Source organism: Cygnus atratus, chromosome Z (assembly GCF_013377495.2).
Source record: "Cygnus atratus isolate AKBS03 ecotype Queensland, Australia chromosome Z, CAtr_DNAZoo_HiC_assembly, whole genome shotgun sequence".
NCBI lineage: Eukaryota > Metazoa > Chordata > Aves > Anseriformes > Anatidae > Cygnus > Cygnus atratus.
Genome location: NC_066396.1, coordinates 36469411 through 36489067, shown reverse-complemented (window position 1 = coordinate 36489067; position 19657 = coordinate 36469411). Strand labels below are relative to the sequence as shown.

The following is a 19657-nucleotide window of genomic DNA, read 5'->3' as shown; positions in this document are numbered from 1 at the left end:
ACTTGTTTTCCATGTTTTACTAATATCAGTTAAAAAAAATGTAAAGTTGCAGTCATCTGATATTATGCCAAATAAGCAACTGTTTTTACTAAGATAATATATTTTGAGTGTGAGCATCCAAGGAAACAATAATTTTCTGATGTTTGCTAAAAGCGGTGACTACACTCTGACTTTGGCAGATGGAGTTTGCTATAAGTTGTTGTTTATACACAAAATAGTTATTGATGAAAGGTCACCATATGTTGATGCTGTTTATATAAAGTGAAACACACTGTATCTTCCTGACTCTGGAAGAATTTTCCTGAGAGATTAGGAGAAGTCATCAGATCAGTCCTGAGCAAACTGGTAAGAGATTTTGTATGTTGGATTACAAACAAATAATTGGATAGATATTCTTGGGTGAAGGATGTGTGAAAGATGCAAACTCAGGAGATTTGGTATGCTCTTCATTGTTTGTCATGAGTTACTGTTGTGGTTTAGCCCGGCTGGCAGCCAAACACCACACAGCCGTTCGCTCACCCTACCCCCTCCCTCTCCGGGATGGGGGAGAGAAACGGGAAAGTGAAGCCTGTGAGTTGAGATAAAGATAGTTTATTAAGACAGGGAAAATAATAACTATAATAATAATAATAATAATAATAGTATTAATAGTAATAATGTGTACGAAATAAGTGATGCACAATGCAATTGCTCACCACCCGTTGACTGATGCCCAGTCTATCCCCGAGCAGCCGGCCCCCCCACCCCCGGCTAGCCACCCCTATATATTGTTCAGCATGACGTCAGATGGTGTGGAATACCCCTTTGGCCAGTTTGGGTCAGCTGTCCTGCGTCTGTCCCCTCCCAGCTCCTGCTGCATCCCTAGCCTGCTCGCTAGCAGGACAGAGCGAGAAGCTAAAAAGTCCTTGGCTTGGTGTAAGTACTGCTCTACAACAGTTGAAACATCAGCATGTTATCAGCGCTCTTCTCATTCTAATCCAAAACATAGCACCCTACCAGCTACTAGGAGGAAAATTAACTCTGTCCTTCCTGAAACCAGGACAGTTACATAGAACAAAAATGGAAGTAGCAAGAATAAGATTCTGCATATATGTACGTTCATTTAAAAGAAAATATTGAAAGAATATTTGTTACAGATATATGAAAGACAACACAACAAAATGACAGTTCTTGTCTAATTTCTTCAAAATAATCAAAACTATATTTTTTGTTATTTACAGATGTACTCTACTAGCCCTAGTAGGACATGCAAGGATATCATTTGCCTATTAGAAAATTAATTTGGTTGTTATTGATTAATATGCATTAGAGTAGTGCATCTATCCCACCTAGACATGAGTATACATATGATATTCAACATTACAAAGGTATATGTAACAGAAAGACGGTCCCAAGCACAACCAAGAAAAAATAATATACAGTAAATAAAGAGTGTAAATAATTATGGAAGCTAATGAGAATTTCATGGAAACACTTAATGGCTATTACAAATGAAGATCTAGTGCAGCTTCGGGCTAAACCTTTATTTTGAGGAAGATGAAAACATATGACACATTCCAATGTTTCTTCTGTGGGTACCCATGTCTGGCTATTGCCAGAAGCAAGATACTGATCTAAATAGTCTCTGTGTATGACTTAGTGTGGCTGTTTCTATCCTCTTGGCCCAGTCAATCTTGCCATATTACAGAAAACTGTAGAGATTTTACACTACTTGATCCTCTCCCACCTACCCCAAATCACTTATTATCAGTGTAGTGGCAGGTATGTTAGAAATCAGCAGAATATTCTGCATTTCTGATAATGTACCAGGAGGTCAAGTGAGATGCCAGAAGGTGCCTAAAATGGTACCAACTTGTCTATTTGTAGGTAGTTGAACTCAACCATGTATATCATTAAGTATTTCTTCTTGGCATTGTAGAATAGAATTGTACATAACCTTGCAAGTGTTGAGTTTTCATCACACAGATTAAAAGAAATCAAAAATATTTTTTCAGTATCAGTTCCTACAAACGGCAAGTATGCATACTGAGTATGTACATTGCAGATAGGCTGAAACCACAGACAGTGCACGCAATCTCCGCCATAAATCTGTGCTAAGTCATTTTGTATCTCAGCTTAGTCCAGAGCACAACACCCACAGTAGTGTGGTTTTATAGCTGTGAAAATTCTTTCCTTTTCATTTCTTCAACCTCAGTGAAGAGGTTCAACATTGCTTTGAAATTTGTGCAAGCTAGATTTACAACTGTGTTTAACATCCTTACTTCTACTGATTTTTGGAAAGTCAGCATTTGAAAATCAGATGCTGATTCTGATTTATGAAATAACAAGTGGAGATCCACTCTGTAGCATCTTTCATGCATCCTGGAGTTACAGTAGCAAGGAAAATGGTTTTGCCCTACTGCACTGTGAGCTCGAGTTTGGGTATATATTTTGAGTGTAGTTATCACAGGGAGATGGATGAGGCAGTACAACCTGAAGGCGAAAAGGTCTCAGACAGATGGAACTAGATTCCCCAGGACACATCTGGCAGACCTCCAGATGTAATTCTTTGTGCTGCTTTGCTACTGCCATTCATATTGCCTTTGTGCTCATGCTACAGCAATGCTGTTTGACACAGGCACAAGACCAGAATGAGGACCAGTGCTGAAATAATGTGTTCACCAGTATTGCACAAACATTGTACATACTCATGTGCAAACTTAGACTATCGTAAAGATTTTGTAATAATTAAATATGGTTGTTAATCATGGCTAATATCTAAAGATGACAATTTCAGAAAATACGTTGTCGTTCAGTACTCTTTATGAAGCAGTTGTTTATGGAGCTTTGTTCCTGCTGAGTCTGCTGCTTGAATTATACACAGGCCACTCTGAAAAAGTTACCTAGGCAACCCTTCAATTGGTCCTTTTGTGCTCAAATTTTACCTCAATCATCACATTTCAAAGCTGAGCATCCAGCTCAGTTTGGTTTTCCCACTGCAAGAGCATCTACCAAAATGGAAAAGGCATGGCTTCGTATTTTAGGAAGTAACCACACAAACTACTGCACCAACATAGTCCCCCAAAAGTCGGGATTCAATAGGTTATAGCTATGAGGTACAGATCATCTGCCTGCTTTGGTACAGAGCTGAAAGCTAAAGGCAAAGGCTAGCCTCTTAGCTGCTCAGGAGCCTCTTAAGTGCTGTGTGGAGTGTGACGAATTGTGTCTACATATGTGTTTTTTAACACATACGTATGTCTATATGTGTTTTTTTTAACAACAATAGCAATTATGACCTAGACATTTTACTGCCATCTTAGAATCACAAAAGTTGAGAGTTACACAATGTATAGGGGTTAACAAAACCCAGTATTCTGTCGACAACAACATATAATCCCCAAAGTAGCTATAGTCTGTCAATGTGTCAAGAGGAAAACAGGTGCTTACTTCAGTACACCTATGTCAGGTGACATAGTCATACATCTCCATGGCAGGAGAGCCTAAGGTAAGAGCTGGGCTTGCTTGTCTAGGTTCTGATCACTTCATGGCAATCGAGGAGTTGAACAATATTCAACAATTAACTGTTAAATAATTAAGACTGGATCTTCAACCAAAATAAGCAATAAGTAGAAAATGTTATGAACAATACCAACATATGGTGACATTTCATCAACAATTCTTTTGCTCATAAAAGTAACTGGTGTGGTCGTTTAAATGACTGCTTTTTATAGCATTTGTCATAAGGCTTATGTAAGCAATGTTAAAATAGGGCAATATCTCACAATCTATGGCAAGAGTAACAGGTCCATTGCAAAAAGGACTGATTTCTCAGGCAGGAACACCACAAACTAGACCAGGCTGCCCAAAGCCCCATCCAGCCTGGCCTTGAACACTTCCATGGATGGGGCATCCACAGCTTCTCTGGGCAACCTGTCCCAGTGCCTCACTGCCCTCTGAGTGAAGAATTTTTTCCTAACATCTAATCTAAATCTACCCTCTTTTAGTTTAAAGCCATTACTCCTTGTCCTATCACTCCAATCCCTAACAAAGAGTCCCCCCCCGGCTTTTTGTAGGCCCCTTTTAGGTACTGGAAGGCTGCTCTAAGGTCTCGCCTGAGCCTTCTCTTCTCAGACTGAACAACCCCAGCCCTCACAATGTGTCTTCACAGGAGAATGATCCTTCCCTCTGATCGTCCTCATGGCTCTCCTCTGGGCTCGCTCCAACAGGTCCATGTTCTTCTTGTGCTGGGGACCACAGAACAATATTCCAGGTGGGGTCTCATGAAGCAGAGCAGAGGAGAAGAATCACCTCCCTTGACCCACTGGCCATGTTTCTTTTGATGCAGCCCAGGATAAGGTTGGCTTTCTGGGTTGCAAGCGCACATTGCTCGCTCATGTTGAGCTTCTCATCAACCAACACCCCCAAGTCCTTCTCCTCAGGGCTGTTACTAATACATTCTCTGCCCAGCCCATATTTGTGCTTGGGATTGCCCAGACCTATGTACATGACCTTGCACCTGGCCTTGAACTTAATGAGGTTTGCCTAGGCGCACCTCTCAAGCCTGTCAAGGTCCCTCTGGATGGCATGCCTTCCTGACAGCATGTCAACTGCTGGTGTCACCACCAGTGGCACAGTATGGTGTCATCAGCAAACTTGCTGAGGATGCACAGAATTGCACTGCCCACGTCACCAACAAAGATGTTAAACAGTGTTAGTCTCACTACAAACCCCTTCAGAACACCAGTTTTCACTGGTCTCCACTTGGACATTGAGCCACTGACTGCAACTCTTTGAGTGCAACCATTCAGGCAATTTCTTAACCACCAAGTAGTCCATTCATCAAATCCATGTTTCTGTAATTAAGAGACAAGGATGTTGTGCAGGACAGTGTCAAATGCTTTTCACAAGTCCAGGTAGATGATGTGATCTCCTACAGTGGGCAGTTCTTTATTCTCCCAGTCCCTGCCTTTGCCTTCTGTGACTTGGGCTGTGTGGCTACAGCACTTGCCGTTGAAGACTGAGGCAAAAAGTCACTGAGTACCTCAGCCTTTCCCATATCACAGGTGACCAGATCTCCTGTTTCCTTCCAGAGAGGGTACACATTTTCTCTAGCCTTCCTTTTTATTACTGACATACCTGTAGAAGCTTTTCTTGTTGTTCTTGGTGTTCCTGGCCATATATAATTCTATCAGGGCTTTAGCTTTCCTGACCTGATCCCTGGCTGCTCATATGATTTCTCTGTGTTCCTCTCAGGCTATCTGTCCTTGATTCCACTCTCTGTAGGCCTCCGTTTGAGTTTGGCCAGGAGCTTATTGTCCATCAATGCACACCTCCTGGCATTTTTGCCTGACTTCCTCTTCATTGTGATGCATTGCTCCTGAGCTTGGAGGAGGTGATCCTTGAATATTAACTACCTTTCTTGGGCTCCCTTTCCTTCCACAGCTTTATCCTATCGTACTCCACCAGGTAGATCCTTGAAGAAACCAAGTCTGCTTTTTTAAATCCAGGGTAGTGAGGTTGTTGTGCACCCTGCTCTCTGTCCTTGGGATCTTGAACTCCACCATTTCATGGTCACTGTAGCCAAGGCTGCCCTTGAGTTTTGCATTCCCCACCAGCCCCTCCTTGTTGGTGAGAACAAGGTCCAGCATAGCACCTCTCTTTGTTGGATACTCTATCACTTGGAGAAAGAATTTATCATCAATGCATTCCCGGAACCTCCTGGGTTGCCTGTGCTCTGCTGTGCTGTCCCTCCAACAGATATCAGGGTGGTTGAAGTCCCCCATGAGGACCAGGTCTTGTGAACGTGAGGCTGCTTCTCCCTTCCTGTAGAGGGCCTCACCTGCTTGGTCTTCCTGATCAGGTGGCCTGTAGCAGACCCCCACTATAATGTCACCTGTCCCTGCCCTCCCTTTAATCCTGACCCACAAGCTCTGTCAGCTCCTCATTCATCCCCAGGCAGAGCTCCATGCACTCCAGCTGCTCCTCATCTCCCCTGCCTGTCCTTCCTAACGAGCCTGTATCCCTCCATTCCAACACTCCGGTCATGGGAGCTGTCCCACCACATCTCCATGATGTCAATGAGATTGTAGCCCAGTAAGTGTGCCCAAATCTCTAACTACTCTTACTTATTCCCCATGCTACTCTTTCACTTCTTTTTTTTTTTTTTTTTTTTTTTTTTTTTGGTGGGTGCTTCTTTACCTTTCATAGAGCTCTCTAGGAAAATCTTTCCACAGGCTGAATAGGATTTGCGTTATACACATCTGTCTGACAGACCCATTTAGGTCATTTTTTTTTTACTTTTGCCTTATTCTATGATATGTTAGATCCATGTGCAATTCTGGAGACACTGCCTACCTGTGATAAAAGCTAAAAGGTTGTTTTTATACACAGACCCAAAAGACTGAAACATGCTTACTTCGCTTTCTTTCTGTGGCAGTCTAAAGGGCTCCATTTTGTTGGCAGAGGCAAGCTAGAGAGAGAGAAGTGTGTGGCAGCTGGAATGTTTTCTGTCAGGGGAAAAGGTCCCTATACATCAACTCTGTAATAGAGTCGACAGGTGAAGATCTTACATATAAAAGGATATTAAAGATTGACGTTAAAATCAGCTACTCAAATAGGAGAGGAATGACTTTCCTTTTAATTTTATCACCAAGCTGTGAAGAAGACGGCAGTGTTGTGGCAGGTCTAAACACAAGAGGCTCAGGGTGGAGATGAGAAGACTTTTCCTCACCTGAACAGCTCAGCTGTGGAGCCAGAGCCCAGAAATATCAAGCAATTTCACCTCTGGGGTGGGGGTTCAAATCCCAGCTAGGCAAAGGTCTGAGCAGCCTGAGCAGTGTTGCTCCCCAGGTCCCTGCCAGCCTGAATTGTCCCATGGTCCTTTCAACAAGGGAATACATGCATATATGTATCTCGAAAAGTAATGTTTAAAGTTACTCACAAGAGCTTGAAAAGTTATATATATGTATACATGTATATATTCACATATATATAGTTTGTATGCATATGAGTGTATCTGTGCATGTGTACCACCACACATATATTTATACAAATCTCAATCTATTTGGTCAGGCTTGGGGCAGTCCAGACCAGTTTTGATCTCTGATTAGATAAGCCTATATCCCAACAGAGAGCCTGTAGGAAGGTGAAATAACATATCAGAGGCACAAGGAGAGGGTTGTTCCCTCCAGGGAGAAGGTGTGACACTGCTCCATGCATCCCGAGGGATCAGCATCACTGTCAGCACAGCTGCAGTCAGACACCTTCAGGCAGCCTGTGCTGGAAAGGTACCACATAGCCTGGCCAAAGCCATCTGACTGTGCTAGCTAATGTTGCTAGGAAGGTGTGGTGCCAATGTGATGTTTTCAGACCCCATGGATCCTTACCAAAATACAGTGCAGTCCTAAGGACCACAATTTAGACAATCCCCAGCCCCATTTATCCACTTCAATACACTGCTCACTGCAGTTTTTCTTACAGAATGAAGAGGATGAGGACCAGCCACTCAGCCTGGCCTGGCCTGACACCCCACGCAAGCAGCTCACCTACCTTGTTGTGTTACCCATTGTGTTTCCACTGTGGGCTTCACTCCCGGATGTCAGAAATCCCGTGAGTAACTGGCGTTACAAGTCCACGTGTTCTACACAGCTGGGGATTCTCTAGCTAAATGCCAACATCAAGAAAGAGACTGCAGTGAATATATGTAAAAATAGAATTAATTATTTATGTTTATAAGTTTCTCCTTTGAGGAGACCGCATCATTAATCTTCAAATCTTCAAATGGGTGCTTATGGACAACTGGTTGGTAATAAATCTATAAAAATTGCCATTCATATTCATTAATATTTTGTGACGCAAAGTGAAAACTCTTAAAATTTCTTTGGGGACTTCACATCTGTATTTCTAGATCTCCACTGAACATCACATAAGTGCTGAGGAAGTCTGCCCATTTTCAGTGCCCTAAAGGGTGAGACTGGAAAGAATATTCGACTGTCTAGACTTTCTCAGTGGTTCAAAAATAATGATATGCATTTTCTACTAGACCTCTGCTTTCTACTCACCATCTTTAAATTTCATACTAGAACAAAATTCAGAAATCATTCCATGTGTAAAACACTTCTTAATTTTTATCCCCAACTTGGCTTGAAGTCTTGTAAGACTGCTTCTTAATAGAAATTATATAAAATGACAAGCTGTCAAGTGTTACCACATTTACATTCACATATCCATATAATCCTGACTGGGAAGGTTCATGGAAAGTAAAAGAACAGTAAAAAAGGAGTCAATAGATGCAATAGATGGAAAAATCCTTTAGTAGTGTTTTAATCTCCTTTCCTTTCTGGATCAAAAATAGACTTAAAACTGCTGCAAGAGAGGGATGCATGGCTTAAAAGGTTATAAACTAACGCCCTGAATTCTTTTTTCTTCCTTATCACATTTCCCATCCCACACACCCAAAAACTGCAATTCAGTGCAAGAAACGAGCTAAAATAAGACCTCTGATTTGTTTTTAGATTAAGGTTTCTCAAAGGACATAAACTGACATTTTCCCTTCCAGTTTTCAAGCTTTATTTTCTTTAAGTTTTCAAACAACTCTGGTAAACATTTTTGTTTGGTAACACAGAAAAACACACTACATGAATTTCCAGATTGTTTGTTTTTTTATTTATGCTTCCTCCCCTCCCCCCACCCCTTACTATGCAAAACCATCCCTACACTTTTTTTCATGATTTGAGCCAAAAGGAGCAAGTACTCAGATGCTAAGAAATAAGGATGTTCATTATTTTGAATTTTGTTTCTTTCCGTTGAACATAAAGACTTGCCCATTGTTCTGTACTGTACAAAGAAGAATAGTTGTTACAACAGTGGCTTTGGAAAAGTGAATATCTCTTGATATGCAACTGTGTAATGTGTGTGAATATTTTTTAAGTTTCAAAATATCATTCAATGAAAGGTATACATATTTTTTTACACAAAAGCAGAAGCAATGCAGTTTGTAATTACATGTAATAATAACAGCAGAGGCAACAGGCTGTATCAGTATGACAAGCTGCTTACTTTGAACATTACTGTCAAAGAATTAACCAGATGGTTGCATCAACTCTCTGTGCCCAGCTGTCTAACTTTTCAAGGACACTTCATTAGAGTGTTTGTCTCTAAAATATTCTCACTTATGCCTGTGTGCCATCCCCTCTCTTCCCTTCCTAACAAAAAGAAAACATAATTTCACAGCTCAGCATGTGCATCAGAAAACAAGTTTCCATGAAATCTGTGAGGCAAAAGTTAAAACACTAAAACAATATTTAAATAGATTTTGTAGGTAGGCCTACTGTCAGGGGCTTGATTTTCAAGTGTGGTAATTTTAGTTAGAAACCCAAATTCTCCATCAGGATGCTCAGATTAGCATGCGGGTATATAAAATGAACAATGGTGTGCTAAATACCGATTTGAGAGGCCATATGGAGCCTTTGACATCCTCTGTGGGTATCCACTTTTCAAAAATGAGTTCTCCTTCCCTCCTAGAGTTTGTTTTCTAAAATATATTTTACCTCCACTTATTGGAGAAGGTTTGACTGCCTTTACTAGTACTAGACCAAGCTATACCTAGCTCCTTGAGACCCAGAAACTCTACCAAAATTATTTCATATACTAGGACTCCGGTTATGAAATTTGCAAAATCCTTGCTGCCTTATTATGCTCTGGTACACAGATATGCAGGTTTATATATATACCTACAGTAGATTATGGAGTAGGTCAACTAACTCCTCAGCTGATTCAACAGCAGACATGTTTTAATGTGTGTTTATTGCCTTAACTATACCTGCTCACATAAAACAAGTGTATTTGAAAATCCTTACCATAACATCAACAATGTTACTGGCAGTACAGCAGAAGCAGGTGTGCCCAGTGGAATTTTGTGGTTGACTTTTTGTTCAGGTGTTTTGAACAATATAAATATTTTTTTCCCACGCTAATAGAGCACATTTTCCCAGTGATTCTACAAAGGTCATAAGCACAACCATCCACTTTTTACAGTTAGGGATATTGAAACATTGAAGGGAAAATGACATGACTAAGGTGACCCAGGGGGCCCGTGGCAGACATGAAACACGAACTCATTTGTTATAGTCATACTGCACTGTCCATCCCTTTCTATTACAGGCCAGAAAAATGGCTATCAACAGTCCAATCCTGTTATGACTGGACCCATATGGGGCAGTTCATTGCATCTCTGCAAATTCCCGTTACCAGCAAGAACTTACATGATCTCTCCTTGCTACACAGAGATGCACTGTTACCAAGGGGACAAGGACAAGATGTTCCTTCACAGATCCAGTTACAGGAACAGGTTCTGAGTAATCAGATTTAAGCACTGTCAAGTATGGAAGGAAAATCAAAGTTTACAATACAGATAAAATTTATGCATGAGACAAACATATGATTCATTCAGGTTAAAGGGAAAAAAAAAAGATAGTAATAAAAGCAGCTAAAATTAAGACAGGTACCTTACAAATCGTTAGGTACTCACTATCTTTCAGGATCAGACTCTTAGAAGAAAAACCTTCACTTTTCAACATACTTTGATCGTTCTTGCTACTTGTTTTCAAGTCCTGTTTTTCAGACGCTGACATGATTCAATGCAGAAATGTACCAAGAAAAGTGTCCTTAAGGTTACTGATAGACAGGAAAAGTACCAAACCAACCAATGTACAGCAAAGCTACAAAATTCTTTCCCTTTTGTTAAAAGAAAATAGCATAGAAACTGAACGAACCATGGCTTTTCTCCTTTGCCTGTTACCATGACCACAACAGAACCAACTGGTAATAAACTGGGCTCTCTCTCTTTGTAAGGCAACCATCACAACAGCTACCAGAAAAGGTGGAGATAAGAATTGCTCTCTGTTGTCTCTGACTAATTATTTTAGGAAAATGCTTGGAATTAGCAGCTCTGTATATTCCCAAGAAGTGAAGAGCTACAAAGAGATAAATCTCAAAAGAATGCTGTCAACAGTTACAAAATAGGCATGATTATTATTTTACTCTGGAAATAAAATCCAGCATCGGGAAAAACAACAGCAAAAACAGTACTGCCACTGTTCCTTTTTAAAAATTTCATCTGTATGCAAATTATACAGCAGCATCTATGGAGTCCCTTCTTGATTTCATAACCTGTAAGAGTTCAAAGCTTGTGCAGAGCACAAGCTTTGAATTTTGCCCTTTTTAAGTGTTCCTCCTTTTAAAATTAGTAATTAAACTGTTAAGTCTATTAAAGCGCTCATAATCTCAAATGGCTGCCTATCAGTTTTTCTGGAGGGGGATTGGGTAAAACAGGCTGGGTTTAGACACACTGCAAAGTTACTGACTGATAGTTGTTAAACATCCAATTCTCCACGTTCTGTGGGTATCTGACTCAGATAAGCAATGCCCAGTTATTTTACAAGAACTGTTCAGTATATATAATCCTGTATTTTCATTAGTCAGACAGCTATTACTGGCCAGTACAGCTATTGCTATATTGGATTTGTGTAAGCCAATGTATGCTTATTTCTTGAGTGTTGTATATTGATTACTCAAGTTCCACTGCTATGATGTGCTCTTCTTTGTATTTTCTGACCAGCTGCAACAAGATTATCACTTCATCATCTCATTCACCATAGGTGTTGCAAGAAAATCCTTTTTATGCAGAAGACAAAAAATGTTGAAAGTTGAAATAGGTGGCTGCTAAAAATGCTGGAAAAGAAGTGCTAGTTTTTTAGTTAAAAACAAAAATGAAATTGCTGTTTTGATTAATTTATCCCTTCTGGACTCAATTTGCTCCACTGGTGTCACATCAATGTTTAACAGCCATCCTTGTGTTCCTTTTAAATTTTATTCCTTTTCAGACTGAGGTCTTCTGTCCTCCAGTACATTTAAAGTTGTGATTTTAAAATAAAAGGTGCATCTGATTTCTGAATAAGTTTAGGCATTGGAAGTTCATTGCTAGATTTTCTGAATTAATAAATGTTCAGAACTCTGTTTTGAAAAGTCACTGCTTGCTCCATAAAGTTAAGAAGCAGATCAACTAAAGTTGCTTAGGCAGTTCTAGAAACAGTGCTTGTGACAGGAGTGGAACTTATAGGAAAAAAAAGTAATTTTCAGGTGCAATTGTGACTATCCCTATTCTTAAACATAATTCATTTAAAACAGCTTACTGGAATGATTTTGTTGCTCCAAGAAGTTCAGCTAGTTATTTATATATGAGTATTTCTACATGGGTTTTGGGAGCACTGTTAAATCTTTTCCATCTCTAATGTGTACTGCTATGAATATTCAATTACAGGGTTGTACAGGTCATGCTAGTCAATGTTTGCAAGCCCAGTTTTTAGGACAAAATTTAGCATTATGCAAAGTGCCCACACATCCTGTACCACAACTCATAAGCACACCCGCTGCTGAGGCTGATATGGATGTTTAAATTGTTCCTTCCTGTAGATGAGTGTGTACAATTACCATTGCTGACTTTACCTTTTTTCCATCAGGGGTGAGGATTTTCTTCAGCAGGTGGATGCCCATAAGGAACTGGTTTCATTCAGGATTGATAGCATTCGTTCACAGTACAAATTTCTTTTTAATCAATAATTTGATTCAGACAGTGATTACCCAGTACTGTACTGCAGTCATGCTTCCTTCCTTTAGTAGTTAACAATCACTTTTTGTTACATACATGTAGCAGGCCAATAGGAAATATGAATGATGCAAAAGACTAGTAAGAAACAAAACCAAATATATGTGTATATATATATATATATATATAAATCATTAATCTGAATGTAACCCATTCATTGGCTGCAATAATACCATCTATCCAAAGCTTAGGGCCTTAGGGTGTTTTAACTTTTTTTTTTTGAACAAACTTCTCTACCAAAAAAAAAAAAAAAAGACACTGCAAATATATTCTTAATGTTTATTCTGTTCTAATTGAAAAAATTGGTCATTTTCCTAAGCAAACCCAATTACCTAATAAAATCTGAATATGTATTTTTTTAAGTCTATCCTGTGATAGCCTTTGTTATAGTGAATGTGAATGATGTTATAGAAAGTTATTGATATGTGAATAAAATGTAACAATTTGAAAACTTACCTTCTGATTAGGCATGAATTTATTAATAAATTTAGATTCCAAATATTCATTCAACTCAACACATATGCAAACTGCCACATAACAGCATATGATACAAATAAACAACAGAAAAACTGCCATTCGTTAAGAAAGCTGTTGTTAGGAGGTGAATCTTGTTATAGGTTCATTTACAGCCAAAGCCAATACAAGAACGAGGCCCAGCTAAGCATATACCAGTGTGGAAAGTCAGTCTTTTAGCACTCTTGACTTTTATCTTGGTCATCTGGTGGTCAGAACAGGTGATCAGAAGAAGTGAGAGGTCACTTAGAGAACGAATGAGAATAGAACAAAGCAGACTTCAACATAGGTGCTCACTGCTTCTCTTTGTTTCTTTTTCAGAGGTCCAGAAAATTTTTCCCTATCACATTTTTTGGCTCAATCAGTTGGATTGCATTTTTTTCTTACTTAATGGTCTGGTGGGCACATCAGGTAAGAAGGTGATGCTGGTACGAAATACAAGCCCTGCCTTGTGTTTTGCACTGTGAGAAACCATTTAGAATCAGAGTCCATCATGTATCTCATGCTGAGTAGCACTCTATTCAGGAGCTGCAACGATGGATGAAGTAAATTGCTATTCAGTAAATGGAAAGTAGTTCAGAGAGCTGTGGTTGCCCTGACCACAGAATATAATCATTCTGGTAACATCTGAGCCATCAGCAGCTGCTTGTCAATTCAATGCCTACTGGGTCTCTTTGACAATCTTATATTTCTCCTGAAATGTGGAAGTCTGTGAAAACAGTAATTCTCCAATCTTGACTGTATTCTCAAAGATGGTCAGGAAGCTCCAGGATAATATTCCTGGTTAAGCAGGTTTACAGCAGAAAGCATTTGTCCACCACAGGACTGCAACTCTTTTTTTGTTTGTTTGTTTTTTCTGTCTTTGCTCAAATCTTTTTAGGTTGGAGAAACCATTGGTATTAGTGAAGAAATCATGGGATTGACTATTTTAGCTGCTGGCACATCCATTCCTGACCTTATTACCAGTGTTATTGTAGCACGCAAAGGTCTGGGGGACATGGCAGTATCCAGTTCTGTTGGAAGCAACATATTTGACATCACAGTGGGGTAAGTCCTACAGCAAGAAAAGTGTGTCTGTTTTAACAAGTCTTTTGTTCTTGGCATTGTTGGCTTGGTTTTGCCAAGGTGTTGCCTACCCCAATTTTCTGACATTGATGTTTGAAAAAAGACAGTAATGTAAATATACAATGGATGTTACATTTCAAATGTTCAGAAGTTTATAGACATTTTTATAACAGACTACTTACAAACTCATTACCTAATTCTCTGTTTCATACATTGAAGAGCTGCCCAGGCAAGTAAATTGCACTTAAAAAAAATAAATAAAAATGTTCCAAGTAGGAGTTTTTGAAGCTTTTATGCTTTTGTCAAGTTTCTGTTTTTCACTTACATTACTACTTACTGGGCTTATACCAGGACTTTCTTTACAACCACTAATCAAGGAATAATTCATTTTCCCTGAGTTATTCAGTGTGTTTGTTGCTAGAAACAAACATGTTAATGTCTTATGTAGCTCTCATAGTATGTTGTTGACATGACTCTTTTATATAGTTGTTGACATTATTTTTTTTATATAGCTCACAAATTCCAAATTACAAACCAATTCTCTATTAACACAAAAGTCTTTTGTAAAGCACTAACTATGTGGAGCAGTGTGCTATTTACACTTTACTGCTTCATAGCAGCTCTAGGGTAAGGGTAAGTGGCAAGCAGTTGGAATACAAGTTCCTATTGGACCCGCTGAGATCAAGATAGACCTGATCCAGCAATGTTGTAATCTATGCCTCAGTATTTCAAAAATGTGCAGGAAGTGTACAAGCAAACTCTGTCTTTATCCCCACTCTTTGTTTCTCCATCTTTCATTGTTCCTTGCTATCACACATGCAGAAGAACAGGTCTCATCATAGTCGTAGTCCAGTCAGAAGCATCTGTAGAACAGATCGTAGTGTTAGCTGCTGAAAATACACCACCAACTGCACTGGTACACAACTGGATCCCAAAGTTAGAGTGGAGAGCAAATGGCTCCATCTCTTAGCTAATGGCAGTACCTTCAGACACTGCAGAAAAACTGAGCCACCTTTTTTTCTATTAACCCAGAAGCTTTCTATTAACCCAGAAGTGTTTGAAATAAAATCTATAAACAACAGACCCACAAAATGTATGAAAGCATTATTCATTACAAAATGTTTCAACCTAGAGCATGTAAGGTTCATTATAAAACTTTTTTCTTTTGCAGTATTTCATTTTTCTAACATATTTTTAATCCTCCTGCCAATGGAAATGCTGTTGTCCTGTAGCACAGTCTGCTGGGCTTAGCATATTTACAACAGAAATGGCACTGTTTAGCTGTAGTTAGGTTTAGTTAGTACTGAGGCTATAGTGAATTATTCTTTCTTGAGCTGCTTGTTCAAAGCTTGAATGTTGTGAGCTTGTGACAGCTCTCTTCATGCATCCTAAGCCTGCTAAGCACCAGTCGGTGGCTTAAATATTTATTTCAGCTTGACATCTTCCTGAAGGATGTTGCCTCATTCTGTAGCATCAGAGATGAGAAAAGTAATGACAGCAAGCAAGTACAGAAATAGAAATTAAGCTAAGGTTCAGCTAAAGTTCACATTTTAACACAGGTTTATAAAGTAAATGGGGATCAAGACTTTTAAGGGCCAAATGTTGGGGGCAGTGCCTTGGGTCATTGTGGGGATGGACATAGGAATGGATGAGATGGATGGGGAAGGGCATGTCATTAGGTGACCCCCCTCTCCTGCCTGGCAGGCTCTCGGGGAAGGGCTGGAAGTAGGTTTGTCTGCATATGGTGTTCAATGCAGAAACGAATGACAGGGTCTCCCTGCTCACAGACAGGATGTCCAGTGATTTCTGTCAGCTAAGGGGAACATGTTCCACCAATGTAACTGATGGAAGAGGAACCGGGAGCCTAAATCCCATGTGTTCTCCCCTAGTACCACAAGCATATTGACAAATTAGGTTTATGCACAAAGTAGATTTTCATGCTTCATTTTATACAGGAAGCCTCTGGTTGCATTACGAAGTGCCTCCAGATACTTTCTAGTGTTCCTTTCTGGATCTCTTATGTATTTCCAATTTCTCTCTTTCTTTCTTTTTTTTTTTTTCTTTTTTCAACAGCCTGCCTCTTCCATGGCTCCTGTATGCTATGATTAACAACTTTGCCCCAGTGACAGTCAGCAGCAATGGTCTGTTCTGTGCGATTGTCCTTCTCTTCATCATGCTGCTCTTTGTCATTCTCTCCATCGCTTTCTGCAAGTGGAGGATGAATAAAATTCTGGGCTTTCTCATGTTTGGGCTTTATTTTGTGTTCCTGATTGTCAGCGTCCTCCTGGAGGACAAAGTGATCCAGTGCCCTGTCTCCATCTAGTGGAAATGCTGTTTCCTGAGGAAAAAAAAAAAAAAGAAAAAAAAAAAAGAAAAAAGATGTTTATTTATTCGAAATATATCTATATATCAAAATGAAACAGCAAAAACAAAACAAAAACAAAACAAGCAAACAAAAACAATGGAAAGATTTGTAAATCTTCTATTCCTCGGCTTTAAAAGAGAAAGAAAAAGATACAAAGGGAGGAACACGGAGTGAAGAGTGATTGCTGCTGGACAGTGCGGATGCATACGAAGGGCTGAGGCCAGCTGCGCCAACGTTTTCTTTGTTTGCTGCAGAACAACCTCGCCCCTCAGTACTGGGGATGCTGCACACACACTGAGATGGTGAAAGCTATTCTTTCTTCTATGCCTACGGTACATATCCACAGACTACTTTTTCTCTGTAGTAGTATACACAGACACACAGAGTATTCATTTCTTGAAGCTATAATCTTCTAAAGGGGAATGCTAATATTGACTTGGGGAGGGACCACCCTCCCACACACACCTCGGCATGGGATTTATCTGATGATCTGCTGATGCTGCTGAATGGAAAGCATTCACTGAGTGCATGAGTCACAGACAGGGAAGATCCTGCACGTCTCTTCATTTAGGTGGACTTATATGATGTGATTTCAGCAGAGCTGGGGAGTTATCAGTGTATGATCCTCTGCATCACAGTGCTATAAAGGCCATTGGCAGGATGTTACTGATGATTTACTACATCTTGCAAAACGCTTCAGACTGCTGAAATTCCAGCTCTAGCACTGAAGGGACAATGTTGGCTGGCCATTTTGTGACTGATGCAGATTTTCACTCTATTCACAGGCAAAGCCTGTCTGGGGATTTGCTCTTTACTCTAATACCAATGCAGCATGCAAAGAGATGATACAACTACTATGTGAACACAACATTTTTTCTAATGCAGCAATACTAACAACAGTACCAATGGCTTTCAGATGCTGTTACCATTATAAATTTGCCTTTTGATGCCAGAAGAGAAAGGCTTATTTGCTTATGCATAGTATTTCATACAGAAAATAGAGGTAGTTGTCAAGTGGCAGCCTAAATGCTGAAGTGGATATATATTTTACAAGCTATCTTTGTCCATTACTTGAAGTGTAAGGACCTTCACAGCTACATATAGACGTTATTGCAAAAAATACCCAGCTGGTATACAAAGCTGAGGCAGTTCTAATCGCTTATATAAATCTTGAGACTAGGTAGGAGAAACTAACAGTTTAAATATAGTGGAGCTGCAGGAAACCTACATGAAAATTTTCATTTTTGCTGGAAGAGTGAATGTCTAAAGAAGTCTGGGAAAGAGTGAAAATGCAATATCTTACTGAAATCCTGACAGGATGAGGAGGTCCAAACTGAGAACAAAGAGAGAGAGAGAGAAAGAAAGAGAGAAAGCAATGCAGTGCTCGTATTTCCTGTAGAGTGTATAATTTTAAAAAATGGGAGAACTGGAACAGGTGTTAAGAAATTATTTCAGATAATTGGTGTTTGTTTCTTCAAGTCTTTCTTTGCAGTTAGAGTTCATGAAATTTCAGCATATATCTATGACCTGTTTCAGCATTGTTCTGTATTTGTATTGTGCTCACAATGGCAATGCAATGCTCACAGCTGTGCAACAGAAGGCTCAGCACATTTTGTCTTGTCTGTTTTTCTGATGCTGTCACCATGCTTTCCTGCCTGTGTTCCATGCTGTTTGCTTTTCAGTCATCCCCTTTGTGGTCTACTGTATTCCTATTATCTGTGTTTGTATATATAACAGTAGCCAGCTAGAGAATAAGGACTTGATAGAAAACAGCAGTAGAGAAAACCATAAGAAATACATATTAAAAATTATTGAAATATTAAGATTGTGAGATATTATTTAAAATATGAGATACTACTGAGTAAAAAGCAAGAAAACTAGGAGTCACAATGTCTACTGCTCATGTCTTATCCTAAAGTATTAAGTCCTATATAAAGAATTACATTCAGAAACACTATTTGATCTTAACCATGCACTTACAACAGCTCTTGCTCCTTCACACGCCTCTCTCATCGGGAGCACAAAATTGTCAGTGATGTATTTAAGATCCTTCATTGCTCCAGAATCCTTACTTGTATTAACTATAGTGCTTTCAGTCTCGTAACATTTGTTTCTATGGGTGCACTCAAAGGTAAGATGTACATACATACAGTGCCCTCTGCTGAAAAGAATAGCAATGCTGCAAAAGATAATCTGTGACCCACATTGTGAGCTCAAATGAAGCAGGTGTCCCAAAATACAGAGCTGACTCTACAGTATAATCTGTCCCAGAAGATTCACCAAATGCTTTCTGTTGCTGATGACAGTGCTCAGAACAGGCTTTCAGTATGACCCAAGCGATTCTTTTGCAGGTGAGCAGAATAAGGCAGCGTGATCTAAAAGACCATGTGCAGGGTTGCGATAGGTCTGTGTATATGGCCACTTAACAATAATCAAAGATTCTCAGACTCACTGGTCTACATTTCAAATCAAGAAACCAAGGAAGGACAAGAGCCTGATCTCTGTTCAGTGCATTACTCCTGCTTTTTTTCTTCTGGCTTCATATACACCACATTGTAATTCCTGCAATGAAAAGAAAAAAGCCCTGCATGACCTGGGGAGTTGTAAGAGCACACTGGTGTGTACAGCAAGGCATGGGCAGCAACAGCAGAGACAACAGGCAGGTGGGGAGTAAGGAGTAGCTGATTGAAAGCCCTACACACCGTGAGTATTTCAGTCCAAAGCTGGCGTGAACAACGTGAAGGAAGACTTTTATGTGTAGGGCTAAGGCCCATATCCTGTAACGGCATCCATACACTGTCTTAAAATATCTGATTCATTTATTTCCTGGAGGATGTTGGCTGTGTCTGATTACCCCTATCAATGTATTTATCTTGGAAGGTATTAGAAGTAATTTTCTACCCCTGAGGAATGAGACAGCTCACAGCTCCCACTGCCTTGCCTCTGCTGGGCAGATCATTATTCAAATGGCTGAATAACTCTGCTATGGGTGGCAGCTCAGCTGCAAAGGTAATGGGGGAGATTTCAGGTCTGTGGTGCATCTGGAGGAGGCTGTTTGTGAAAGCTGGTTA

General features: G+C 39.7%; 1 protein-coding gene across 1 annotated transcript in view; it reads left to right on the top strand.

Moving 5' to 3' along the window:
* SLC24A2 (solute carrier family 24 member 2) overlaps nt 1-16544 on the top strand; it is a 116241-nt gene extending 99697 nt beyond the window's left edge. Inside the window, exons 8-11 of the mRNA XM_035558604.2 lie at nt 7459-7587; nt 13478-13567; nt 14037-14203; nt 16295-16544. Of these exons, the coding sequence (XP_035414497.1) occupies nt 7459-7587; nt 13478-13567; nt 14037-14203; nt 16295-16544 (636 nt within the window). The remainder of the gene's footprint in view (nt 1-7458; nt 7588-13477; nt 13568-14036; nt 14204-16294) is intronic.
* Nucleotides 16545-19657: the final 3113 nt, after the last annotated feature.